Source organism: Danio rerio, chromosome 16, assembly GCF_052040795.2.
Source record: "Danio rerio strain M-AB ecotype USA chromosome 16, GRCz13ab, whole genome shotgun sequence".
NCBI lineage: Eukaryota > Metazoa > Chordata > Actinopteri > Cypriniformes > Danionidae > Danio > Danio rerio.
Genome location: NC_141036.1, coordinates 3,815,001 through 3,837,853, shown reverse-complemented (window position 1 = coordinate 3,837,853; position 22,853 = coordinate 3,815,001). Strand labels below are relative to the sequence as shown.

The following is a 22,853-nucleotide window of genomic DNA, read 5'->3' as shown; positions in this document are numbered from 1 at the left end:
AAAAAAACAGTTGAATGAACACACACTGACCTTTTGTGGCAATGTGTCCCACAGGGCGAGTTGTCACGCTGTATGGGGCGAAGCCTCTCAATGGAGGATTTATTGACATTGGTTTAATTGTAATACTTGCCTTTTTTGTTGAAATAAACAACATTATTTACAGTGTATTCAAATGTTATATTTTGTAAATAAATAGGTAAATAGGTAAACAAAGACAAATCAAATACTGTATATAACGAGATTTAGTTATTTGAAAGAAGTCTTCTCTGCTCACCAAGGCTGCACTCGTTTAGTTAAAAAGCAGCAAAATATTGTAACGAACTGAAGAAGCCAGGAAGCATTTAACAGTTCGACTTGCTTGACTGATAGTGACAGCTCTTTGGATGTCATCTTGAGAGTTGACCGTAACAGATTGCAAATGCAAATAGCACACTTGAAATGAACTCTGGACCTTGTATCTGCTCATTGTAATTGGGATAATGAGAGAATAACACACACCTGGCCATACAGCTTAGAAGCAAATTGTCAAATTACTTTTGGACCCTTAACAAGTGGGAGGCACATTTGCGAACTGTTATAATTCCTACAACGTTCAACTGATTTGAACGTAAATACCCTCAAATTAAAGCTGACACTCTGCAGTTAAAGCACATCTTGTTCATTTCATTTCAAATCCATTGTATTGGTGTAAAAAGCCAAAGATGTATTGTGTCGATGTCCCAATATTTATGGACCTAACTGTATTATTATTATGTTGTGCATGTGTGACTGTGTGAGAAAAAAAAACACTCAAGAAAAATAAAAGAACATAGTGTATCTGCTGCCATGTAAAAACTAGCCCCAGTCTCCCTCATATAAGGCACTATATGTCACTTTTTGGTATGTCCTTGTGTTTGTCATCCTGTCAAATGTTTAATGTAATAGTGCAATGTTTCCAAAAAAAAAAAAAAAACTCCAATACTGGAGATGCGAAAGGCGAGAGCACACAGAAGCAGGGGAACAGAGCGAGCGCTGTGATAAATGGCAGAAGCCTGAAAACGAGTCACTTGAGCATAAAATTAGATTTTACAAATGTGTTGTTACCTGACAGTTATTTGACAGAGGAGATATCGCAGCATTGGAATGTATATGAACATTGCTAATCATATTGAGCAAATGAGAGTCCGGGTCTTTGATGGCGACCGAGGGGACGGATCTTCATTCATCCCTCTTTATCACCCCAGACTGCTTGATTGGCTGCTGTCATTTATATGCTAATTCCAAATATAGAAAGTTGGCTGTTGGTTGGTTTAATTTGATCATTTATATTGTGAATTTTTACATGTATTCGTTAATTAATGGGATAGTTCTCCCAAAAAAATGAAAAGTACCTGATCGCTTATTTTCCCTCATGGGTGGTTTTAGGCCTAGAGGAGTTTCTTTTTTCAGGTAAACACAGAAGAAGATATTTTGAAGAATGCTGAATAATTTTAAGCTGAGTCAATGTTTATTTATTTATTTTAAAATGTTGACAAACAAAAAATATCAATACTAAGTTGACAACTTAAAATCACAAGGCTGCGCAGCTTTTTATGAGTTTACTAAATTTTAAGAATGTAGTGGAATCAATTTAAGTTCAGTCAACTCAAAAAAGCTGTTCAGCAAGATGTCTTGCATTTTTAGGCTAAGTCAATGTTTATACTTTTTTTTTTTACAATGTTGATGTACAAAAAAATATGAATACTAAGTTGACCCAACTAAATATCATAAGACTGCACAGCTTTTTAAAAAAAAACTTTTTAACACTATAGTTGAATCAATTTCAATCAATCAATTACAGTTGAGTCAACTCAAAAAAGCTGTCCAGCAAGTTGTGTTACAATTTTAAGTTAAATCAATGTTTATTTTTTTTTTCAATGTTGATAAACAAAAAAATTAATATTAAGTTAACTCAACTTGAAATCATAAGGCTGAACAGGTTTTTTTGAGTTGACTCAATTTCAAGCCTGTAGGTGAATCAATTTAAGTTGAGTCAACTCAAAAAAGCTGTCCAGCATGTTGTGTTACAATTTTAAGTTAAATCAATGTTTATTTATTTTTTACAATGTTTATGTACAAAAAAATAAATATTAAATTGACTCAACTTAAAATCATAAAGGCTGAACAGGTTTTTTGAGTTGACTAAATTTTAAGCCTGTAGATCAGGGGTGTCAAACTCAATTCCTGGAGGGCCGAAGCCCTGCACAGTTTAGTTCCAACCCTGCTCCAACACACTTACCTGTAGGTTTCAAACAAGCCTGAAGGACTCAATTACTTTGATCAGGTGTGTTTAATTAGGGTTGAAACTAAACTGTGCAGAGCTGCGGCCCTTTTGGAACTGAGTTTGACACCTGTGCTGTAGATGAATCAACTTAAGTTGAGTCAACTCAAAAAAGGCTCTCTAGCAAGCTGTCTTACAATTTTAAGTTGAGTTAATGCTAATGTTATTACGAAGTTGACCCAACTTTAAATGATAAGGCTGTGCATATTTTTTTAAAGTTGACAAAAAAATTTTTTTGAATCAATTTAAGCTGAGTCAGCTCAAAAAAAGGCTCTCTAGCAAGTTGTCTTACAATTTTAAGTTGTCGTTGTTGTTTTTTTTATTAGAGTTGTCGACTCAAAAAAGCTGTCCAGCAAGTTGAGTCATTTTTTTTACAATGTTGTTTTAATACTAAGTTGACTCACCTTCAGATCATTAGGCTTGCGCAGCTTCTCCAGCAAGTTGCCTACATTTTTTTTTTTTACAATTTTTTACAATAAGTAGGAAAACTGCGAATGTGTCACTTGTTTATTTTTAGCGTATTTTCTGGTATAGTTTCCTGCAAATGATAGAGAACACAATTCTCAATCACAAACACCGAGAAGAGAAAATGAGAGTATATCTAACAACAGAGCCACTAAACCCAGCTTTATATTGCATTCATAAGTAAATATAGGGCAGAAGTGCGTTAGTCAATTTTCTCCTATAATCTCCATACTGGAAGTTATCAATCACGGCGAGATTGAGTTTAAGGGGCAGATCATGCGTATCCGTCAGACTCATTCCAGACAGACAGCGAGCTCTTCCCGTGTTTTCCTCTGGGGATAGACAGATGGGAATGGCATAACAGGGCAATACAGCGTCCCTTAATTGGTCAGTGTTGCTGCACAATGCTGGTTGTTTGCCGTAATTGTTTAGCGTGGGCCATTGTCTGCCATTGTGCGTCAGAAAACCTCCAGCTTCCAGGGACGAGTGCATCTATTCACGGGCATGCTGGGAAAGCTACAAAGAGCTCCCTCTAGAAAAGCTCAGCCGGCGTGCAGACATTCATCCAAAACATAATGATATTGTCTCATTGTTGGGCTTTTTTGGCTGAGCTGCGCTTGGCTGTGTGTGGTGCTCGTGTTAGCCATCACACTGCTCCAGTATATTTGGGTATGAGGCACCAATAGAACCGGTGCAGTTGACCCATGGCATTGCCTTGTGTTTTAATAGATTTTTTTACACACCGCAATAGGCTGTACTCTCTGTGTTGTGGAAATCGTACATTCCTAAAATTGAATGTGTGCTGCATGTGTGTGCTTTTAAACTGCATTTGCATGTGATAATAATGCTACTAATTAACATGCTAAGAGTAGACTTTCATGATTGTTTCTTAACACCATCAGATACGCTTTTAAAAAGTTACCTTGTATTTTAAATCAGTTTTATACTGTATTTTGTGTAATGCTTTGAACTGCTTATTTTAATGTGTCCGCTAATTTTGTTCTTTATAAATTGTTTTACCATAGTGTGTTTTTAAACTTAATGGATCGATAAACTGGTTAATATTTAATTTCAAATATGAATAAAACTGTGTATGTGTGTGCATGCATGGGTGCGTACATGTGTCATATTCATATATTCTATTTAAAGCTGTATATTTTTAATTTTTTTATTTAATTAAATTTTATTATTTAATATTTATTTATATTTTGTTTATTCAATCATTCATTAATTTTCTTGTCGGCTTAGTCCCTTTATTAATCCAGGGTCGCCACAGCGGAATGAACCACCAACTTATCCAGCAAGTTTTTACGCAGCGGATGCCCTTCCAGCCACAATCCACACACACACTCATACACAACGGACAATTTAGCCTACCCAATTCACCTGTACCGCATGTCTTTTGACTGTGGGGGAAACCGGAGCAACCCCACGTGAAGGCAGGGAGAACATGCAAACTCCACACAGAAACGCCAACTGAGCCGAGGTGAACTTCTTGCTGTGAGGTGACAGCACTACCTACTGCGCCACTGCCTCACCATATATTGTGTAATTTTTAATTAAATAAAATAATTGTTTATTTAAAGCTGTATATTTATTTATTTGTTTTATTTTGTTATTTTGTTAATTGGGCGAGGCAGGGGCGCAGTAGGTAGTAAAACTTGCTGGATAAGTTGGCGGTTCATTCCGCTGTTGCGACAAGAAAATGAATGAATGAACATTTTAATAATTACTTATATATTCTATTTAAAGCTGTATATTTATTAACAAATTTATTTTATTATTTTATTTAGTATTTTTAATATTTATTTAGATATTCTATTCAAAGCTGAAAATTATTTATCTATTGATTTTATTTTATTTAATTATTTAAAATTTATTTATACATTCTGTTTAAAGGTGTACATTTATTAAATAATTTATTTTATTTTATTTATAAATTTTATTTAAAGCTGTATGTTGTTGGCACCGGTGGTGTAGTGGTTGGTGCGTTGGCGCGTGCACTTATTTATTTTATTTTATATAAATATATAAATTATTTATTATATTTATTTACTTATTTGTTTATTTCACTTAATTTTTAGTTTGTTTCTTTTTTATTTATTTATTTTTGTTTATTTATTTCTTTATTTTATTTATTTATTTGTTTTTATTTATTTAATGTTGTTTATTTATTTAATATATGTTATTTGTTTATTGTACTTAATTTTTTGTTTGTTTCTTTTTTATTTATTTATTTTTGTTTATTTTTTCTTTATTTTATTGTTTAAGTATATATTATATTTAAAGCTGTATAGTTGTTTATTTTATTTAGTTATTTGTTTGTTTGTATTTATTTATTTATTTGTTTATTTATTTATGTGTGTATGTATGTATGTATGTATGCATGCATGCATGCATTTATGCATTTATTTATTTATTTATTTATCTATTTATTTATCTATTTTATTTATCTCTTCATTTATCTCTTTATTTATTCTGTCAGCATTGTTTATAATTCAGCAAAATGAAATATGTAATTAAATCCTACTTGTTAGAAAAAAATCTAATTAAATCAACCAACAGCAAAAAAAAAAACAAAAAAAAAAAACTAACCAAAGGTAAACACAATGCTCTTTAAAAAAATTTTTTTAACTCTAATACAATTCAATTTAATTAGAAAGAAAATGCAATTATGTAAAAGATGAATGTAATAAAATACTTTCTGAGCAAAAAAAAACTACATGTAATACCTAAAATTATTATTTTTTTCAGCTCACTGTGGCGTACAGTATATAGTTTATCTAGACAAATCAGCTTATGTGAATGTCATTCATTGACATTCATTTTAACAATACATTTTAGTAATTTTCATGATTTATTGTCTTCATATCACTCTTACATTCATCTTAAAAACACAAATAAATATACATTTAACGAAATTGTGTTGTCAATCCACTGAAAGTCATATAAAAGTAATCCATATTAGAGTACTGGCACAATATAAATTGCTAAAAGAGGCTGCTTGTTCAAAATCTATATTAATAACAGATGTAGTTTATTGAAGCTATAATGTAGTGTGAAATCTTGAAAGTTTCATATTCACCTTCACATTTAATGGGACTCCTGTTCAAGCAGAAATCCTATTCATGTTAATGAGTTTCAAAATGTAGTGATTTTTATAATTCTGCCAACATTGTTTTATATCAGTCCAATGAAACAGCAATAAAGTGCTAATGTTAAATGCTGATAATGTTAAATGGTGGTTGAAACTATAACTCATAACATTTATCCAAACACTTGTTCATCAGTCTGAACACAAGGCAGGATTGGAATCAGTGTTTAAGTTAAGATTGTAACAATTTCTGTCTGTCTGTCTGTCTGTCTTGGCAATTATATTATTTGTCACAGTTTTGTCTTTGTTTTGCCCCAAATTATTTTGGGCCATTTTAGTCTGGGTTATATTTAGTAGCAGAACCTACAACATACAATAATGAATGAGTGTCTTGCTAGACATGCTACGTTTGCATTTTTTCAAGAAGTTTCTTTCCAAACCAGAACTGTATGGTCATCTACATGTTCACTTCTGAATATATATATATATATATATATATATATATATATATATATATATATATATATATATATATATATATATATATATATATATAAAAAAAAAAAAATAAAAAAAAAAATATATATATATATATATATATATATATATATATATATTTTTTTTTTTTTTTTTTTTTTTGTGCAAAAAAGCTGTATTTTTACATGCATTTGACTGCAGTTTATGGGTAAAATGAACACTAGGAGGCAGTGTGACACCAACAACTTGTGTTCCTTTTCACATTATTGATATTTACTGAGACATATTAAAGATTTACTGTTGTGCATTTCTTTGCACAACACCAAAATAAATACCTCAAAACAACTTAACCCTGTCTTTGATTTGTAATGGAATATGCTTGCATCACTTCATTTTATATGATAGTATGTGTGCTGTAGATTTCTGGTTTGAATCGGGTGAAACACGGTTCCACCAAAAGATGTAAAATCAAGGTAAAACCATGATTGCAGTGCCCTTTTCTCTTGCGTCCAGAGTGTATTGTTAAGTTTTTGAAGCATTTTCCCCAAAATATGTGTTAAAATAAGACTTGTCAAAGTAAAGTAATTTGTCAAAGTAATTTGAACAGACCGCTAACACATATATATATATATATATATATATATATATATATATATATATATATATATATATATATATATATATATATATATATATATATTTTGAATTGTAAAGAGATATACCAGCAGCCGTATTAGCAAACATAGCAGCCATAATGAGCACATGTTTTGTCTATCATGCTACAATCTAAGAGAATAATTAGTTCACACACACACACTATACTCCATATAACCCTAGCATTTTAAGATAGAAACTAAGCTTTCTTTGTACTGCAGCTGATGATCAACAGTAAAAATCACACATTTTAAAAACACCAACAATCAAGAATGCATGATTATATGCGGTCAAGGATTTGCAATCAAAAAAATTGATTATAATGGAAGTTATTGAGGCAAGAACAGCCCCCAACATAACGAAAGGGTAGTCAAATTGTCGAGAGTGTAATGTTGAAGCGTTTTCCTTAAATATGTGTCAAAATAAGATTTGTCACTTAAAATTATTATATTTTCTGAAGCACAGAGAAAGTTGTGGCCAAATTAAGATCCCCTGAGTGGATGAAAGCATCCACAGCCGCACACAAGGGTTAAATAAGTAGTTTGAACAAACCGCTAACATCATTTGTTTTTGTGTAAAACAACTGTAAAAATCACAAATTTTAAAAACACCAGCTATCAAGAAGTCATGATTATATGCTGTCTATGCTTTGCAGTAAAAAATGTGATTATAATGGAAGTCAATGGGGCAAAAACAGCCCCCAACATAACGAAAGGCTAGTCAGTTTGTCCAGAGTGTATTGTTGAGTTTTTTAAGCTTTTTTTCTTCAAAATATGTGTCAAATTATGATTTTTTTTTACTAACCTGAAACAGAGATAAAGTTGTGGCCAAATTAGGACCTCCAGAGTGGATGAAAACATCCCCAGCAGCACACAAGGGTTAAATAAGTAGTTTGAACAAATCGCTAACATCATTTTTTTTTAGTGTAAAGAGATCTACCGGCAGCCATATTAGCAAAGGTAGCAGCCATAATGAGCACATGTTTTCTCTATCAGGCTACAACCCAAGAGATTAATTAGTCCCCCTTTGTAAAGCCGTTTCAAAACAGGAAACAAGTTAATCGCAACTTAATCTGACTGATGTTAGAGAAAGATGTGCAGGAAATCTCTGATCTAAAGTTACGGCTCAGTTTACATCCGACCCTTTAAAGACCCCTGTTTAGCGCAGAGCCGTACATCAACATAAATATCCCACGCCATTAACTTGTCCTGTCTGTTTATTCACAGAGATTCCCCTGATCGGAAGCAAACGCCTTTTCTTTCTCATTTTGATTAATGCGTTTCGCTTTATGGCTTGCGTGTCTGGAAACAACAGCATTTTCCCTCTTTTTTTTTTTCCTCCTCGCAGCAACTGCTCTTCCCTTTTTATTAAATCTATTTTAGTACTTCCGAGCAATGCACATTTTATCCTCTTAATAGTCAAATTAGTATATACTCCAGCAATTACTTAATGTACTCTAATGAGATTTCCCCTACAAAAACGGCAGGATTCATTTATTTTAATGCGCCGGGCTCTTTCCAGGGAGTTTATGCATCACGTCCCTTCAGAAGTCAAGCAGGGCTGGAGTCATAAATAGTGCGCAGGGCTCAACGGAGGCTGTGGGGCCTGTGATCTTCCCCGCAGCCGCACACTTGAGCTCTTTTCCTCTGGGAGAATATAAGCCATGTTCAGGTTGTTCTTGACCTGCGTTGAGGTCTGACTCGAGAACTCTTAAATATTCATGCTGTTCTTGGATCTACATGCTACCGAGTCTAAACGCAGGATTGGAGACGCTAAAAAGAAATGCTAAAAAAGCCCAAGGGTCATTCTGTGTATGGCGTAGTGTTTATCAGGTTTGCTTACACACAAACACACACACTGTCAAAATCAGTAGGCGTTTTTTTTAAGAAAGAAGGTTGGTGTTTCATCATTTATTTTATTTTTATGGATATGTTAAATAAATGAGAGACTGGGAAGCAGAGGGAGAATTAAACAAATCATTTGACTCAATCAACGCAACGTAGATGAACGGCTTGGGGGGTGGGGAGTGTTGGCGCATCGTCTTAAATGAAGTGTGGGTGGGGGTATGTTGGTGCAGGGTAACGCCTCCATTTCTGGGACATTCCTATCATACACCTGGAGCAAGATGTGTTTGATGCGATATTGTTGCTATTTTCAGTCGAGCGCAACTGTAATTTTCACGTTTTGCACCACGTTGTTTAAATAACAAATCTGTTTGTGGCACTTTGTGGACTCATGGGTGTGCTGGTCTAAAAAGGAGGTGTGTTAAGGCGCATTATTTGCACATTGCTATTTTAAGAAATTGAAATAGACCACACCATTGACCAAGTAAAAGCTGCTCTAAAGTCCAACGCAGAGAGCGTTAGTTATGTGTAGGGCCAGAGAGAATCTGCTGACTTTTTTTGCTATTTCTGCTGAGAATTTTGATAAAAATCTGCGAATTTCTACATAATTATTTTGGGAGTATCAAGACTAAAACCTTATTATGTGAAATATGTGTAAAACAATATATCTTTTTAACTTTTATTTAATGTTTAAAATGCAAATCCAATTAGATCCACGTTATTTGGAAACAAAAGTAAGTCTCTAATATAATATATCTACTAAAAGACAGAAAATATTAAAGTACAAAATGCATTGTACATGAATCAGATACAGAGAAGTACAGATTGCATGTGGGCTTATGCGTCTATGCAGGTTTAAATGCCTAATACATACAGAATGTATAGCAATACACAAATATCTTTCCTTCATATTGTCCTTTGGCTTAGTTATAAGTATTCATCAGGGGTCACCACAGTGTAATGAATCGCTAACTATTCCAGCATATATTTTACGCCTTCGATGCCCTTCCCAGCCCCAACCCAGTACTGGGAAACACCCATACACGCTCACATTCACACATGCTCATACACTATGGCCAATTTAGTTTATTCAATCCACCTATAGCGCATGTGTTTGTACTGTGGGGGAAACCCACACCAACACAGGCATATGCATATGAGTTATATGCTCAATATAACCTATTTTTTATGTTGTATGTAATTATAATTGTAACATTCTTCATTTCGATTGGTTATTTAGATATACAGTTCGGTCCATAAATAGTTGGACATCGACACAATTCTAATATATTTGGCTTTATAAACCAACACAACAGACTTGACATCGTTCCCCAATTTGGATGTAAATACCCTCAACATAAAGCTGACAGTCTGCAGTTAAAGCACATATTGTTTGATTCAATTAAAATCCATTGTGTTAATGTAAACTCTGTACTGGAGGGCCGGTGTCCTGCATATTTTATTTTCAACCCCAATTAAACACACCTGAACCAGCTAATCAAACTCCTACTAGGTATATTAAAAACTTCCAGGTAGGTGTGCTGAAGGAAGTTGGAGCTAAATTATGCAGGACACCAGCCTTCCAGGACTGAGTTTAGACACCCCTGGTGTTAGAGTCAAAAATGTTAGAATTGTGTCGATGTCCAAATACTTATGGACCATATCATAAATAAATATTCGAATTGACCAAATCGATGGCATAATAATCGTAAACGAACCGAACCGCGAGACCAGAGTAGGTTCACACTTCTAGGTGACAGTCTGCAGTTAAAGCACATATTGTTTGATTCATTTCAAATCCATTGTGTTATTGTATAGCAGGGGTGTCCAAACACGGTCCTGGAGGGCCGGTGTCCTGCATATTTTAGTTTCAACCCCAATTAAACACACCTGAACCTGCTAATCAAACTCCTACTAGGTATACTAAAAACTTCCAGGCAGGTGTGCTGAAGGAAGTTGGAGCTAAACTTTGCAGGACTTCCACAACTGAGTTTGGACACCCCTGGTGTTACAGTCTAACATTTTAGAATTGTGTCGATGTCTAAATACTTATGGACCATATCATTAATAAGTAATAATGTTTGGGCTGTAAGGAACATTAAAGAAAACATGTTCAGTAGTGGTGTTAAGCACATTTAAACAATGTTAAGAATACATTTTCATTCATTTTCCTTTAGTTAGATCACCACAGCGAAATGAACCGCCATTTAATATTTTTTTTTTTCCCGTCAGATTTTTTGATAAAATAAAGAATAACATTGTGTTTGACAGATTATCCAAATACACTGCCCTAATAACTTCCAGGCACTCCAGTTTAAGAAACTATCCTGTCTCCCTATTTGTGGAAAGCACTACTAATATTCTAAATCCCAAATAGCATGATAGTACGTGAAATTGAATTCTGTACAACCCAAGAAACTCTGCTCCTCCAATATTTCTCCCTGCTCATATGTCTTAGGCTTCCAGACCGTCATATCGCTGATATACTGTGGAAAAGGTGAAGCAGGTCTAACAGTATTAATCCTCAAGGGCTGGAGATTGCTCCAGATGTTATCATTTTATTGTTTTTATGGGGTTTCTATTGCACGGCCAAGTCAATAAACACGGAGTTTGCTTCTCCAGCTCTTCTATTGGTGGAATTTTCACGGCCGTTAAATGCATTTCTGGAAATCTCAGCAGATTGTTATGAAATGACTTTGAGCTGAAAATAAAACAGCTTTAAACTTTCAAACTTGTGTGCGAAATACAAAAATCCAGGCTATAGGCTCGTGTGCGAATCTATTTTATTTTATTTTATCCGGGAATGAAAGGTGACCTGCAGGCCTTAAGGAGGCAAGGTACCTTTGATGAGGCCATTTACTTTTCTCTTTCTCTCTTTCGCTCTCCTCATCTCCATTATGGCCTTGAACTTTAAAAGCCTGAGCTGTGACTGGCAGAGACTCTTTCTTTCTCCTCGGCAGATCGAATAGTGGTTCCTTAAGTACACAAGCGAGCTCGCCGACAGCTCTAAATGCAAAACACCTCCAGAGGTTGGGATGTGATGCCAGGCTTCATCTCCGGGTTCAGCTTTGGTTCATTTGACAGAGATTTCTCTTGTTTTTTTGTGTTTTTTAGGGGGGATTTTCGAGCAGACGGATGGACCTGTGGCTCTTGTTAGTTCTGAGGAACTGGCCTTTAAGTTTGCTGTTAACAACATCAACAGAAACAGGACGTTATTACCCAACACAACGCTAACGTACGACATTCAGAGGATTAATATCTACGACAGCTTTGAGGCCTCCAGAAAAGGTAAGCAGTGTGGCTGTGCTTAAACCACAATCACTGTTCAATGCTAACAACTGTATTACTAAAGGAGGAAAGACTAATCAACTTCTACTCAAGTTAAAGTACTGTTACTTACAATTTTTTTTTTTTTTTTGCTCAAGTAAAAGTAAAGTTACATGTCCATAAATCTACTCAGTTAAAAGTAAAAAATAAGTCATTAAAAATGTACTTATGAGTAGAGATGAACTATTTCTCAAAAGGGACAAGATGAAATAGATCTCCAGTTAGGTGATTTCATATAAATAATAGGGATGTAACGGTATCAGAATTTCACGGTACGGTAATACCTCGGTATGAATGTCATGGTACGGTATTTATTGAATCATTTACAGGAAAAAACTAAACTTATAAAATTCTCCAAAAAAGTGCCAAAAGTGTCAATGAAATACAAATTAGCCATCTATCTGTAAGCTTTGAAACAGGAACTTCAATTTTAATAACAAAAAAATATTAAACCATGTAAAAAATAAAGTTTCAATTTAGTATTGTTGAAAACTCATCACATTCAACATTTAATCACTCACTCACTTAGATAGAGATGGGTTTAAAGGAAAATCATCATATAAATATAATCTGGTAAAAGCTGGGATCTCTGGGCATTTACAATGTCCCCTGCAACAGAAAAAACCCTCTCATTTGGGACTGAGGTTTCTGGGACAAGAGAGATATGACTTGGCCCAGGTTAACAGCAGTGGGTAACGTTGTGCATTGTCTTTCCCCCACTTGAGAGGACAAGCCATGAGTGAGATAGAGGTCTCATGTCTGCATCAATCTGAACAGTGTGCTGACAACACCGCTATTCAGTACGCGCGCGACAACACAGCTGATAAGAACTAGCGCGACAACACCGCTATTCAGTACGCGCGCGGCGACAACACCCGCTTTAGAGTTTTCCAGCTCTTTTTTATCCCCGCTTCTAGCAGCACACTCCATTTCCGCATTACTGGATCTGTAGTGACAACAGACCGCAAGGGAAGATGGTCAAGCATGGGCTGATGGGAATTGTAGTTTTCGCTACCTCCCGTTCGCTTCATTCGCCTGAGCTAATTTTCTCAGAAGACCTATAGTTTTACCGAGTCATGCGACTTCGGTAATATCGAAAAAAATTAATATTGCGGTATGACGGTATTTACAATACCGTTACATCCCTAATAAATAACCTTATTTAATTAAAGACCAATAACAAAAAAGTATATAATTATCTAAAATATTTAACAGATTATCCTATTTTACAATTTATACAAATTCACAATTTCTAATACCTTTTCGTGTTAGCTACTACGTGTTATCTAAGTGAAGTTTATTTATAAACTCATTTCGAGAGGTGCTAGACAGGCTGGTCTGAGTATTACGTGCTTATGATTGACACGGCTGGCCCCGAGTCAAGCTAATGTACGAACCAACAATCAGACTATTCCTAACCAAGTATAAATAACCAAACACCTTACCTTTAGTCATCTTCGTCTTGAAGAATCCCCCTTCCACCCCTTCGCCTCCTCTTTTGTCTACAGGGCAGCACGGCGGCCCAGTGGCTAGCACTGCGGCCTCACAGCAAAATGCCTCCGGTTCGGGCATCTACCCAACTGGTCAGCATTTTCGTGTGGAGTTCATGTTCTTGCGTGGGTTTTCCCCAGGTCCTCCGGTTTCCTCCCACACTCCCAAAAACATGACACTTAAGTAAATTAACTGGGGGGGGGGGGGGGGGGGGGTTCTCGTGATCTACCCGAGCTCAAACTCCCCTCTTACCCTGCAACATGAGGGAGCCCTGGGCTCGAGGCTCTCATGAGCTCAGGGCTCTCTCCCGGGACAGCATGCCAAACTAGCTTATTACCAATCATCAGCTAAGTTTGAACTCTTGAAATGGCCTATATGCACACTGACTTTGGCAACCCAATGGCTTCCGATGACGTCTTTTCATTTCGAAATGGCCACCTTTAAGATCTGATTTCTTTAAAAATTAGCGATCTTCACTGCCTGTTAGATATACGATATAAAGTGGGTTTCACTTTGGACAAGAAGCACTGGACAAGAAGCACTGCATTAAAGTCCATTTCCCCCCGCCATGCGTTAAAATATGACAGTTTGTTTGATTGTTGCTAGATTGGATACAGTTGCGGCCGAAAGTTAATGAGAATTATTTATATTATTTGTTAAATTTCACATTTGTTGTATTTTATTAACGTCTACCCCCACCCTAACCTAAAAACAGTAGTTGTATTGAGTATTATTTATGCTATCAATTGTATTTTTTAAAGCTTACCCCCACCCCAACCCTAAACCCATCCGACACAGTACTGTAAAATATTAATTATTGTTATACAGTCATTCATTCATTCATTTTCTTTTTGGCTTAGTCCCTTTATTAATCTGGGGTCGCCACAGCGGAATCAACCGCCAACTTATCCAGCATATGTTTTACGCAGCAGATGCCCTTCCAATCCATTTGTGGGAAACCCATACACACTCAGGCCCCGTTTACACTAATGCGTTTTAGTTTGAAAACACATACGTTTTGCTGCGGTTACGCCATCCGTCCACACTACGCAAGAGTTTTCGAGTGCCAAAAACGGAGCGTTTTGTAAATGCTAGAGAGGCCGTTTTTATTCTGAAATGCTGCTGCTCCATCTCAGTGTGGATGAGGGAAAACGGAGACATCTGAAAACGGAGGCGTGGCTGCTGAGATTCGCTACCTGATTGGGGCTTTTGTGTCATTGCGTATCCTTCCCTTATTCATCAAGCCCCTATCACATGACTATAACACATGGCTTTAACGCTACTGGAAGACAGCAGACCAGCCTTCACTGTAAACAACAACATGGACACAGAAATGGGAGCGTTGTTTGCACTATTGTCTGTTTTAGGCGCCCTTGTGCAGTTATTCAATTGTTACGTTTAGTTACAACTCGACCTCGTCGTCTGTCCACAAAAATACCTCTCTTGCTTTCTTTGCCATCGCGTTCATTGTTCAACCGGCGTTTGTTGACTAACAATAATCAAATGGCGAGCAAGACGCATGCTTCCTGTTTTTATTAGAACGCGCATGCCCTGAGTGCGCGAATGGTCACGTGATATACGTTTTTGGTGGCGTAGTGTGGACGGAGATATGTTCAGTAACGCTAGGTAAAACACTAGTGTGGACGCGGATCGTTTTTGATCTTAAAAACTTAAAACTAAAACGCACTAGTGTAAACGAGGCCTCACACGCACACACACACACACTCATACACTAAAGCCAATTTAGTCAATTTATTCAATTCACCTCTAGCGCATGTTTAGACTGTGGGGGAAACTAGAGCACACGGAGGAAACCCACACCAACACGGGGAGAACATGCAAACTCCACACAGAAATGCCAACTGTCCCAGCAGGGACTTGAACCAGAGACCTCATTCCTGTGAGGCGACAGCCCTAACCACTGAGCCACTGTGTACAATAGAAAATTCTATTTTAATTAGTTTCTGTATGAATTATTTACTCAGTGTGTGGAATGATGAAACCGTACGCGGGAACATTCTGCATGCAGTGACATTTCTGTTTTGACATTTCTTCCCACATGACCCGGCGTCTGCTCTCGCCAGCGTGCGACCAGCTGTCTTTAGGTGTAGTGGCAATATTTGGACCGTCTCACAGCTCCTCATCCAACGCCGTACAGTCCATCTGCAATGCCCTGGAGGTGCCACACATTCAAGTGCGGTGGAAACACCACCCGATGGACAACAGGGACACGTTTTACGCCAACCTGTACCCGGATTACTCCTCCCTCAGCTACGCAATCTTAGACCTGGTGCAGTTCCTCAAGTGGAAGACGGCCACCGTGGTTTACGACGACAGCACAGGTGAGAGATAATGACTTTCTGTCCAGAAGCGTGTCGTCGTAAACTCTGTTACCCGATGAACTCTTCATCGTCACCTTTAAGAGTGTATTTTAGTCTCTGCGCTTCAGCGATAAGGAGAAGTCTTTTAATGTTCCTGTCGCTGTCAGAACGAGTCTTCAGGCCTTGAAACTGCTTGAATCAAAGCAGTCGAGCGGCGCTGCTTTTGACAGAACGGGAATGGAAAGCAAATCATGTGAGATGTAACAAAAAAAGTGATAAAAACATATTTATTATTAAAAATACAAGACATGTGCATGTTGGATTGACTGTCTGGGAGTTTTAGAGCTCACAAACACCCTTGTGAAGAAGACGTGCACTAAGCAGGGTTTTATAAAGTCGATATTTAATGCATGTTATATCAGGGCTGTTCAACTGGTTTGGCCATGGGACCCACATTTTTACATGGTCATCAAGCTGCGACCCAAATTTTTAGGAACTACAATACAATTTTAGGAATTATAATTAATTTGTATTTGTTTGTTAACTTAAACAAGTAGTGACAAATAAATCATAAGAAAATATTGTACTGTAATATTGTGGTGATATTAATGTACTGTAAACTTAGTAACTAAATCATTTTGACTAAGGTCTGTCTTTAAACACTGAGGGCCTACTCACACTATGCCATCCATACCGTGCCCAGGCCCGTTTCCCGGGTCGTTTGAGAAGTGTGAGTGCGCTGAATCAGGCTCAAGCATGGTTCACTTGGCCGGCCCTGGCCCGATTGGAAAAGGTGGGCCAGAGCGCAGTTCACTTGGTGAAGAGCGGTATGCTTGTGTGTGAGTGCAAAACGCGCCAAAGTCCGAAACTGAAAGCGAGACGTGACTTTTAAGGGGCTGTTTTATATGGATTTATTAATCATTCTTACTGTTCAGTAAACACAGACTGCCGTAGTTTATTAAAGATGAGAACTCCTCACTGCACGACAGCTGCGCGGCTTCAGCAGACCTCCTCATTCCTGCAGCATGAGAGCTTTCTGATTGTTTATGAGCGCCAAAAGTGGCGGATCTGTTCGGCGAAATATCTGACTGCGTCACCGCATCTCTAAGGACTGTTTGGCGAAATATGACTGCATGTCACTGCATAACAAACGACTGAAACGATATAACTAGAGAAATCTCCACTGTGCTGCTGAGTGAGAGAGCGCTTCTCACTGAACAGCGCAGCATTGATGACGTAAGCATGCCCAGGCCCGTTTGTGGTGTGAGTGCGAGCCGTCGGGGAAGATGGGAGGGGGGACAAGCGTGCTTTGGCCCGGTTCGAGGCAACTGTACCTAGTGAGAGTACGGCCTGAAAGAGTCCTCCTGACGATACAAACTTTGCCATCTGAATAAACAAACAAAGAACACTGATCACATATTTACCAAATCTGTAGAGACAAGACAATCAACACCAGGTGGAACCTCATCTTTTTTTAAAAGGAGACGAGCATCAAATCCAGAAATCTGCGAAAAGCTCTCGGGTAAAAACATTTCTTAGACACGTATTTCTGCCGTGAGTCACGTGCGCTGTAATGTAAATGAAAATGAAACCTTCGTCGCAGCACATTAATAAACGCAACACTGATGACCAATGTCTCCAAATTCTTGTTCTTTCACTTGTTTTGGCAACAAAACCTGTCGTCTCTCTGCCATCTGAACACTGTAACTGGTAAAAACTGTCTTCGAAGCTATCATGCATATTAATGAAGTTGCACCGCATACTCAATATAGCGTGGATTGGTTTGAACAAAGTCTTTCTCATGGATGAATGCAGCACACTCTGAGACGTCTCGATGCACTCGCAGGTACAGACATCCAGTCGCTACACTGAAATACACACAAGTATCTAATCGCTGTGACGCAGCTTCAAAAAAATCATTTCAAACCAGAAGAAGAATTTGCTTGAAATAATGCAAAAACAACCAATTTACACTTTTTTGTGTAGTACATATGTCTTAATAGTGTTTATAGAAGCGTGGGACACATATACGACTGTCAACATCTCAAAAAATGTGTTTTGGTGTTTCATGACCCTTTAAATATTATGAAATAACTTAGGAAACACCTTTAATGTAATATATTTTGGTATGTTTACCTTCAGCTCATGGCTCTCAATATCTGAATTTCCACTGTCGGGCCAGTGCGAGGCAGGGCTTTTGTCAGAAAGGGCTGGGCCAATTGCCCGGGAGGTTGAGCAGTGAGGGGGAAATCATGTCACGTTTCCTCTGTCAGGCCAATAACTCACAGCGTGGCATGCAAACCCTGCCCCTAGAACGCCCCACTAATCAAACATCACACAACCTGCCCAGTTCAGAGGAAATCCGGCAGACAAAGCACACCATCACATCATCACGAAACATTTAAAATGAAGACAACCAAAAGAAACAAATGACACGTTACTGTTCAGCATTACATTATACAGTTGAAGTCAGAATTATTAGCCCCCCTTCTTTTTTTTCTTTACTTATATTTTTTTATATTTTGTTAAACAGAGCAGGGAAATGTTCACAGTATGTCTGATAATATTTTTTCTTCTAGAGAAAGTCTTTTTTGTTTCATTTCGGCTACAATAAAAGCAGTTTTTATTTTTTTTAAAAGCATTTTAAGGCCCATTTAAGCTATAATGTGGTTGCAAGTTATATGGGTTGAATTTAAACAAATTAAGTTGAACATTACTCAAATTAATTTGCTTTTTACAATATATAAATTATTTGCAACCACTTACCTTTTTTTAGTGTTCCGCTGCTGAGAATCTCAGAAATAAGAAAAGGGGTTCATCATTCACTGTCCTGCTAAAGGCTGGTTTGAACAGGTCCTGATATACCTGCTGATTGACTGTGGCACTCAACTCTTCTTGCGCAGGTTTAATCAGACTCCAGGAGTTAATTATGGCTCCGTCCAGGTATAACATTAGGCTGAAGATCCGACAGCTCCCTATGGACACCGTGGACACCAGGCCTCTGCTCAAAGAGATGAAACGGAGCCGAGAGTTTCGCATTATCTTCGACTGCAGCCACACCATGGCCGCGCAGATCCTAAAGCAAGTGAGTGAGAAAGCAGCTACGTTCACATGGACATCCGTAATCTAATTATTCGCCTTAATCTGAATAACGCAATAATATGATGGTGTTTACATGAACTGCTTTTTGAATGTTCCTTTCTTGAAGGACATAGTTCGATTAATGTCACTCCATCACAATTTAACACTAATTTCCTTCGAAACAACAGGTTGTGTTTGTCATGGCACCATATGTGATTTTGGGCATTTCGTTTTTAATTTTGACAAGTTCAAATGCAGTTAATTTTTCACATTGTGGGCTATTTTAATGATCTAGGCGCAAAGTCTAAAGCGTGTGGCGCAAAAGCATGTCTGAAATCCACTTTTTAAGGACAGAATGAAGCATGGTCTAACATGGTTGTGCTTATTATTTTAATGAGTTATGGGTGTGTTTTGAGCATAACATGCATTAAACTAGAGGTCTGCATTAAATTAATTTCCGAATAAAGCGCGGAAGTGGTCTGTAACTGGTGTAATTTGAACGGGAGCAGGCGATCTAACAATATCGCTCCTGACTCCCGAGCGAGCATGCGTATGTATGTGTGTGAATGAGAGAGAGCACTTGGTGAAGTGTGTCTATGTGTGTGTGTGCTTATACAGACAGCTTGTTATAGGCTGTCTGGACTCTGTATAGCTGGGTGGTGTTTGGTTTTGTTAGTGGAACGGTCGCGTTGGGTAGAAAATCGAGGCTGGTCGGGCAGCAGGACAACAAATGTTGAATATAAGCGGGAGCGGTCGGGTTCGGACTAAAACCTGGCGGAGCGAGATTAAAAATTTTGCCCCATGCAGATCTCTAAATAAAACCAATCACAATCTTATCTTTAGATTTGTCGGCTGCATATTCATGATGTGAATCTCCTGTCCCACCACATCCCAAATATGCTCTATTGGATTGAGTTATGGTGAATGTGAAGGCCATTTGAGTACAGTGAACTTATTGTCATGTTTAAAAAACCAGTCTGAGATGATTCGCGCTTTATGACGTGGCGCGTTATCCTGCTTGAAGTAGCCATCAGAGGATGAGCACACTGTGGTCATAGAGAGATAGACATGGCCAGCAACAATACTCCGGTACTGTAGGCTGTGGCGTTGACACAATGCTCAATTGTCCAGTTTTGGTGAGCCTGTGTGAATTGTAGCCTCAGATTCCTGTTCTTAGCTGACAGGAGTGGTACCCGGTGTGGTCTTCTGCTGCTGTAGCCCATCCGCCTCAAGGTTGGATGTGTTGTCTGTTCAGAGATGCTCTTCTGGATACATCGGTTGTAACGAGTGATTATGTGAGTTACTATTGCCTTTCTATCAGCTCGAACCAGTCTAGCCATTTTCCTATGGTATCAACAAGGCATTTGCGCCAACAGAACTGCCGCTCACTGGATATTTTCTCTTTTTCGGACCATTCTCTGTAAAGTTTATATATGTTTGTGCTTGGAAATCCCTGTAGTTAGCAGTTTCTGAAATACTCAGAGCAGCCTGTCTAGCACCAACAAACATGCAACGTTTAAAGTCACTTAAATCACCTGTCTTCCCCATTCTGATGCTGGGTTTGATCTGCAGCAGATCGTCTTGATGTCTACATGCCCAATTGCATTGAGTTGCTGCCATGTGGTTGGCTGGTTAAAAATTTGCATCAACGAGCAGTTGGACAATTGGATCTGATAACGTGTATAGTAATATTTATTATATATCTATAATCTCTTACTTAAAAGAATACATCTCTGAATATGTGTGAATTTAAACGCTGGCCTCACAATTGTGGATCTGTATTTTGATTAACTTGAGTAGTAACCTTTATTTTTAAGCCAATGATTAATTTGTTTATGGTTTGTCATCATGCATTGTATTTTAATATGCAGCCCTTTCATGTTACATCACCTAAACCAGGGGTTTTCAAAGTGTGAGGAGCGCCTCCCCTGGGGGGCGCCAGAGCATGTCAGGGGAGGCGCGAGAAAAATATATAATAAAAATATAATTATTAAGTTTAATTGTTATATGTATTTTTTATTATATTTAAACGTTTTAATTAAACAAAGCTAAAAAAAATAATACGTCAAAAATAAGAAAACCTTTTTTACCCAGAAGGCCATAGCTGTGAATTCGCTTCTGTTTGGCAAGTCTGTCGCGCGCGTTCTAATCAGCTGTGTTGTCGCGCGCACGCTCAAGAGCGGTGTTGTCGCGCGCCTACTGAAGGGCTGGACCGAGGGTGTGCCGCGTCGCGGGGGCACTTTTGATCATTTTGGAAGGGCACTTTCTATCCAGGACTAAAAAGGGCATGTGCACTGCACAGGTTGAGCCCTATGTGTGCAAGTGCCTGCAATGGATCGGTTTCTGAGACCCCCCCCGAGGGGGTTAAGGGCTTAAACCCAAAAGACGACGATATGATGATCAGTATTTGAGTTTAGGATTTACGTGGACAGGACCAGCTGATGAACCACGACCTTTAAGTGTGGTTTGTCAAGATATTTTGGCTAATGACAGCATGAGACCCGCTAAACTTCGACTGTTTTGACTGGGATGAACAGTTCTTGGATCTGTTCTATTCATATTAACCATCATCCTAGTTTTAAAAACGTTATATTAAAATACTTGTTATTACTCTGTAAATAATTGCACTTTCATGCAAATGATGATAAAAGTGAGTTAACAGTCTGACATCCGTCTGTGTCTTTATATATACTGTATGTATATATATATATATATATATATATATATATATATATATATATATATATATATATATATATGTATGTATGTGTGTGTGTGTGTGTGTGTGTGTGTGTCTGTGTGCGTGTTTAGGAGGAGGGGGGGGCCAATGGATAAGTTGTGTCAAAAGGGAGGCCCACTGTCTTAGACTTTGAAAACCCCTGACCTAAACTATACAACAACCTCATTGAAATCTATGTAGCTGCACGAATATGTTTTTTTTTTTTTCATTTGCCACAAGCATTTCTCTAGTAGGTTGTGCTCTTGAATTTATTACGAAAAGTAGCATGTTTTCAAAGAAAGGTAGCACAAGCTTATATTTGAAATGAGAATAAAAGAGCAGATATGCTGCTGAAAAAGAGGACTATGGTGAAAGTATTTAGTCACAGTGGTTGTTACGGCTGGAGCTCCGGCATCATTTGTTTGAAGATGCCATTTGCTTTGATGTGTTTTTACAGAGCCGAACATCAAAGCTTTGCAGGCACCTAAAGTGTGTGTTAATTTTTTGCGAAGTTGAAGTCTTTGGCAACGCATAATTCTGCACCGGAAAATGTTGCCGAAGCCAAAGTATACTTTGGTTTTTACATACAGTTGAAGTCAGAATTATTAGCCCTCCTGAAAATTGGCCCCTTGTCAATTTCTGTGTAATGTGGGATGCTGACAACAGAAGTGCGAATCCAAATGCAGGTTTATTAAACAGAGATGGTCAGGCAAACAATGGCCAACACAGGAGCAAACGTATATATATATATATATATATATATATATATATATATATATATATATATATATATATATATATATATATTTTTATATTTATATATATATATATATATATATATATATATATATATATATATATATATATATAGAGATATATATATAGATATAGATATGTATACTGGCAATCCAGAGTCGTGGCCAATACACAGGCAAATGGTACAAAAGGCAGGCGGCATACAACGTAAACAAACAAACAAGGCGAGGGTCAAAACCGGCAAGGAAACCGCTTCGTAATGTTCATAATTGTCGTAACATTGCATATTTGGAATCACCAATTAAAAAAAACAACTGTTATGAGA

At 37.4% G+C, this 22,853-nt stretch overlaps 1 protein-coding gene across 2 annotated transcripts in view; it reads left to right on the top strand.

Moving 5' to 3' along the window:
- The window catches only part of grik3 (glutamate ionotropic receptor kainate type subunit 3), a 215,317-nt gene that overhangs the window by 83,218 nt on the left and 109,246 nt on the right, over positions 1 to 22,853 (top strand). For both annotated transcript variants that reach the window (XM_087286435.1, XM_087286434.1), the window contains exons 2-4: positions 11,948 to 12,121; positions 15,736 to 15,993; positions 18,876 to 19,057. Coding sequence is in view for 1 of the 2 variants with exons in the window: in XM_087286434.1 (XP_087142560.1) it covers positions 11,948 to 12,121; positions 15,736 to 15,993; positions 18,876 to 19,057 (614 nt within the window). In the remaining variant the exon portion in view is untranslated. The remainder of the gene's footprint in view (positions 1 to 11,947; positions 12,122 to 15,735; positions 15,994 to 18,875; positions 19,058 to 22,853) is intronic.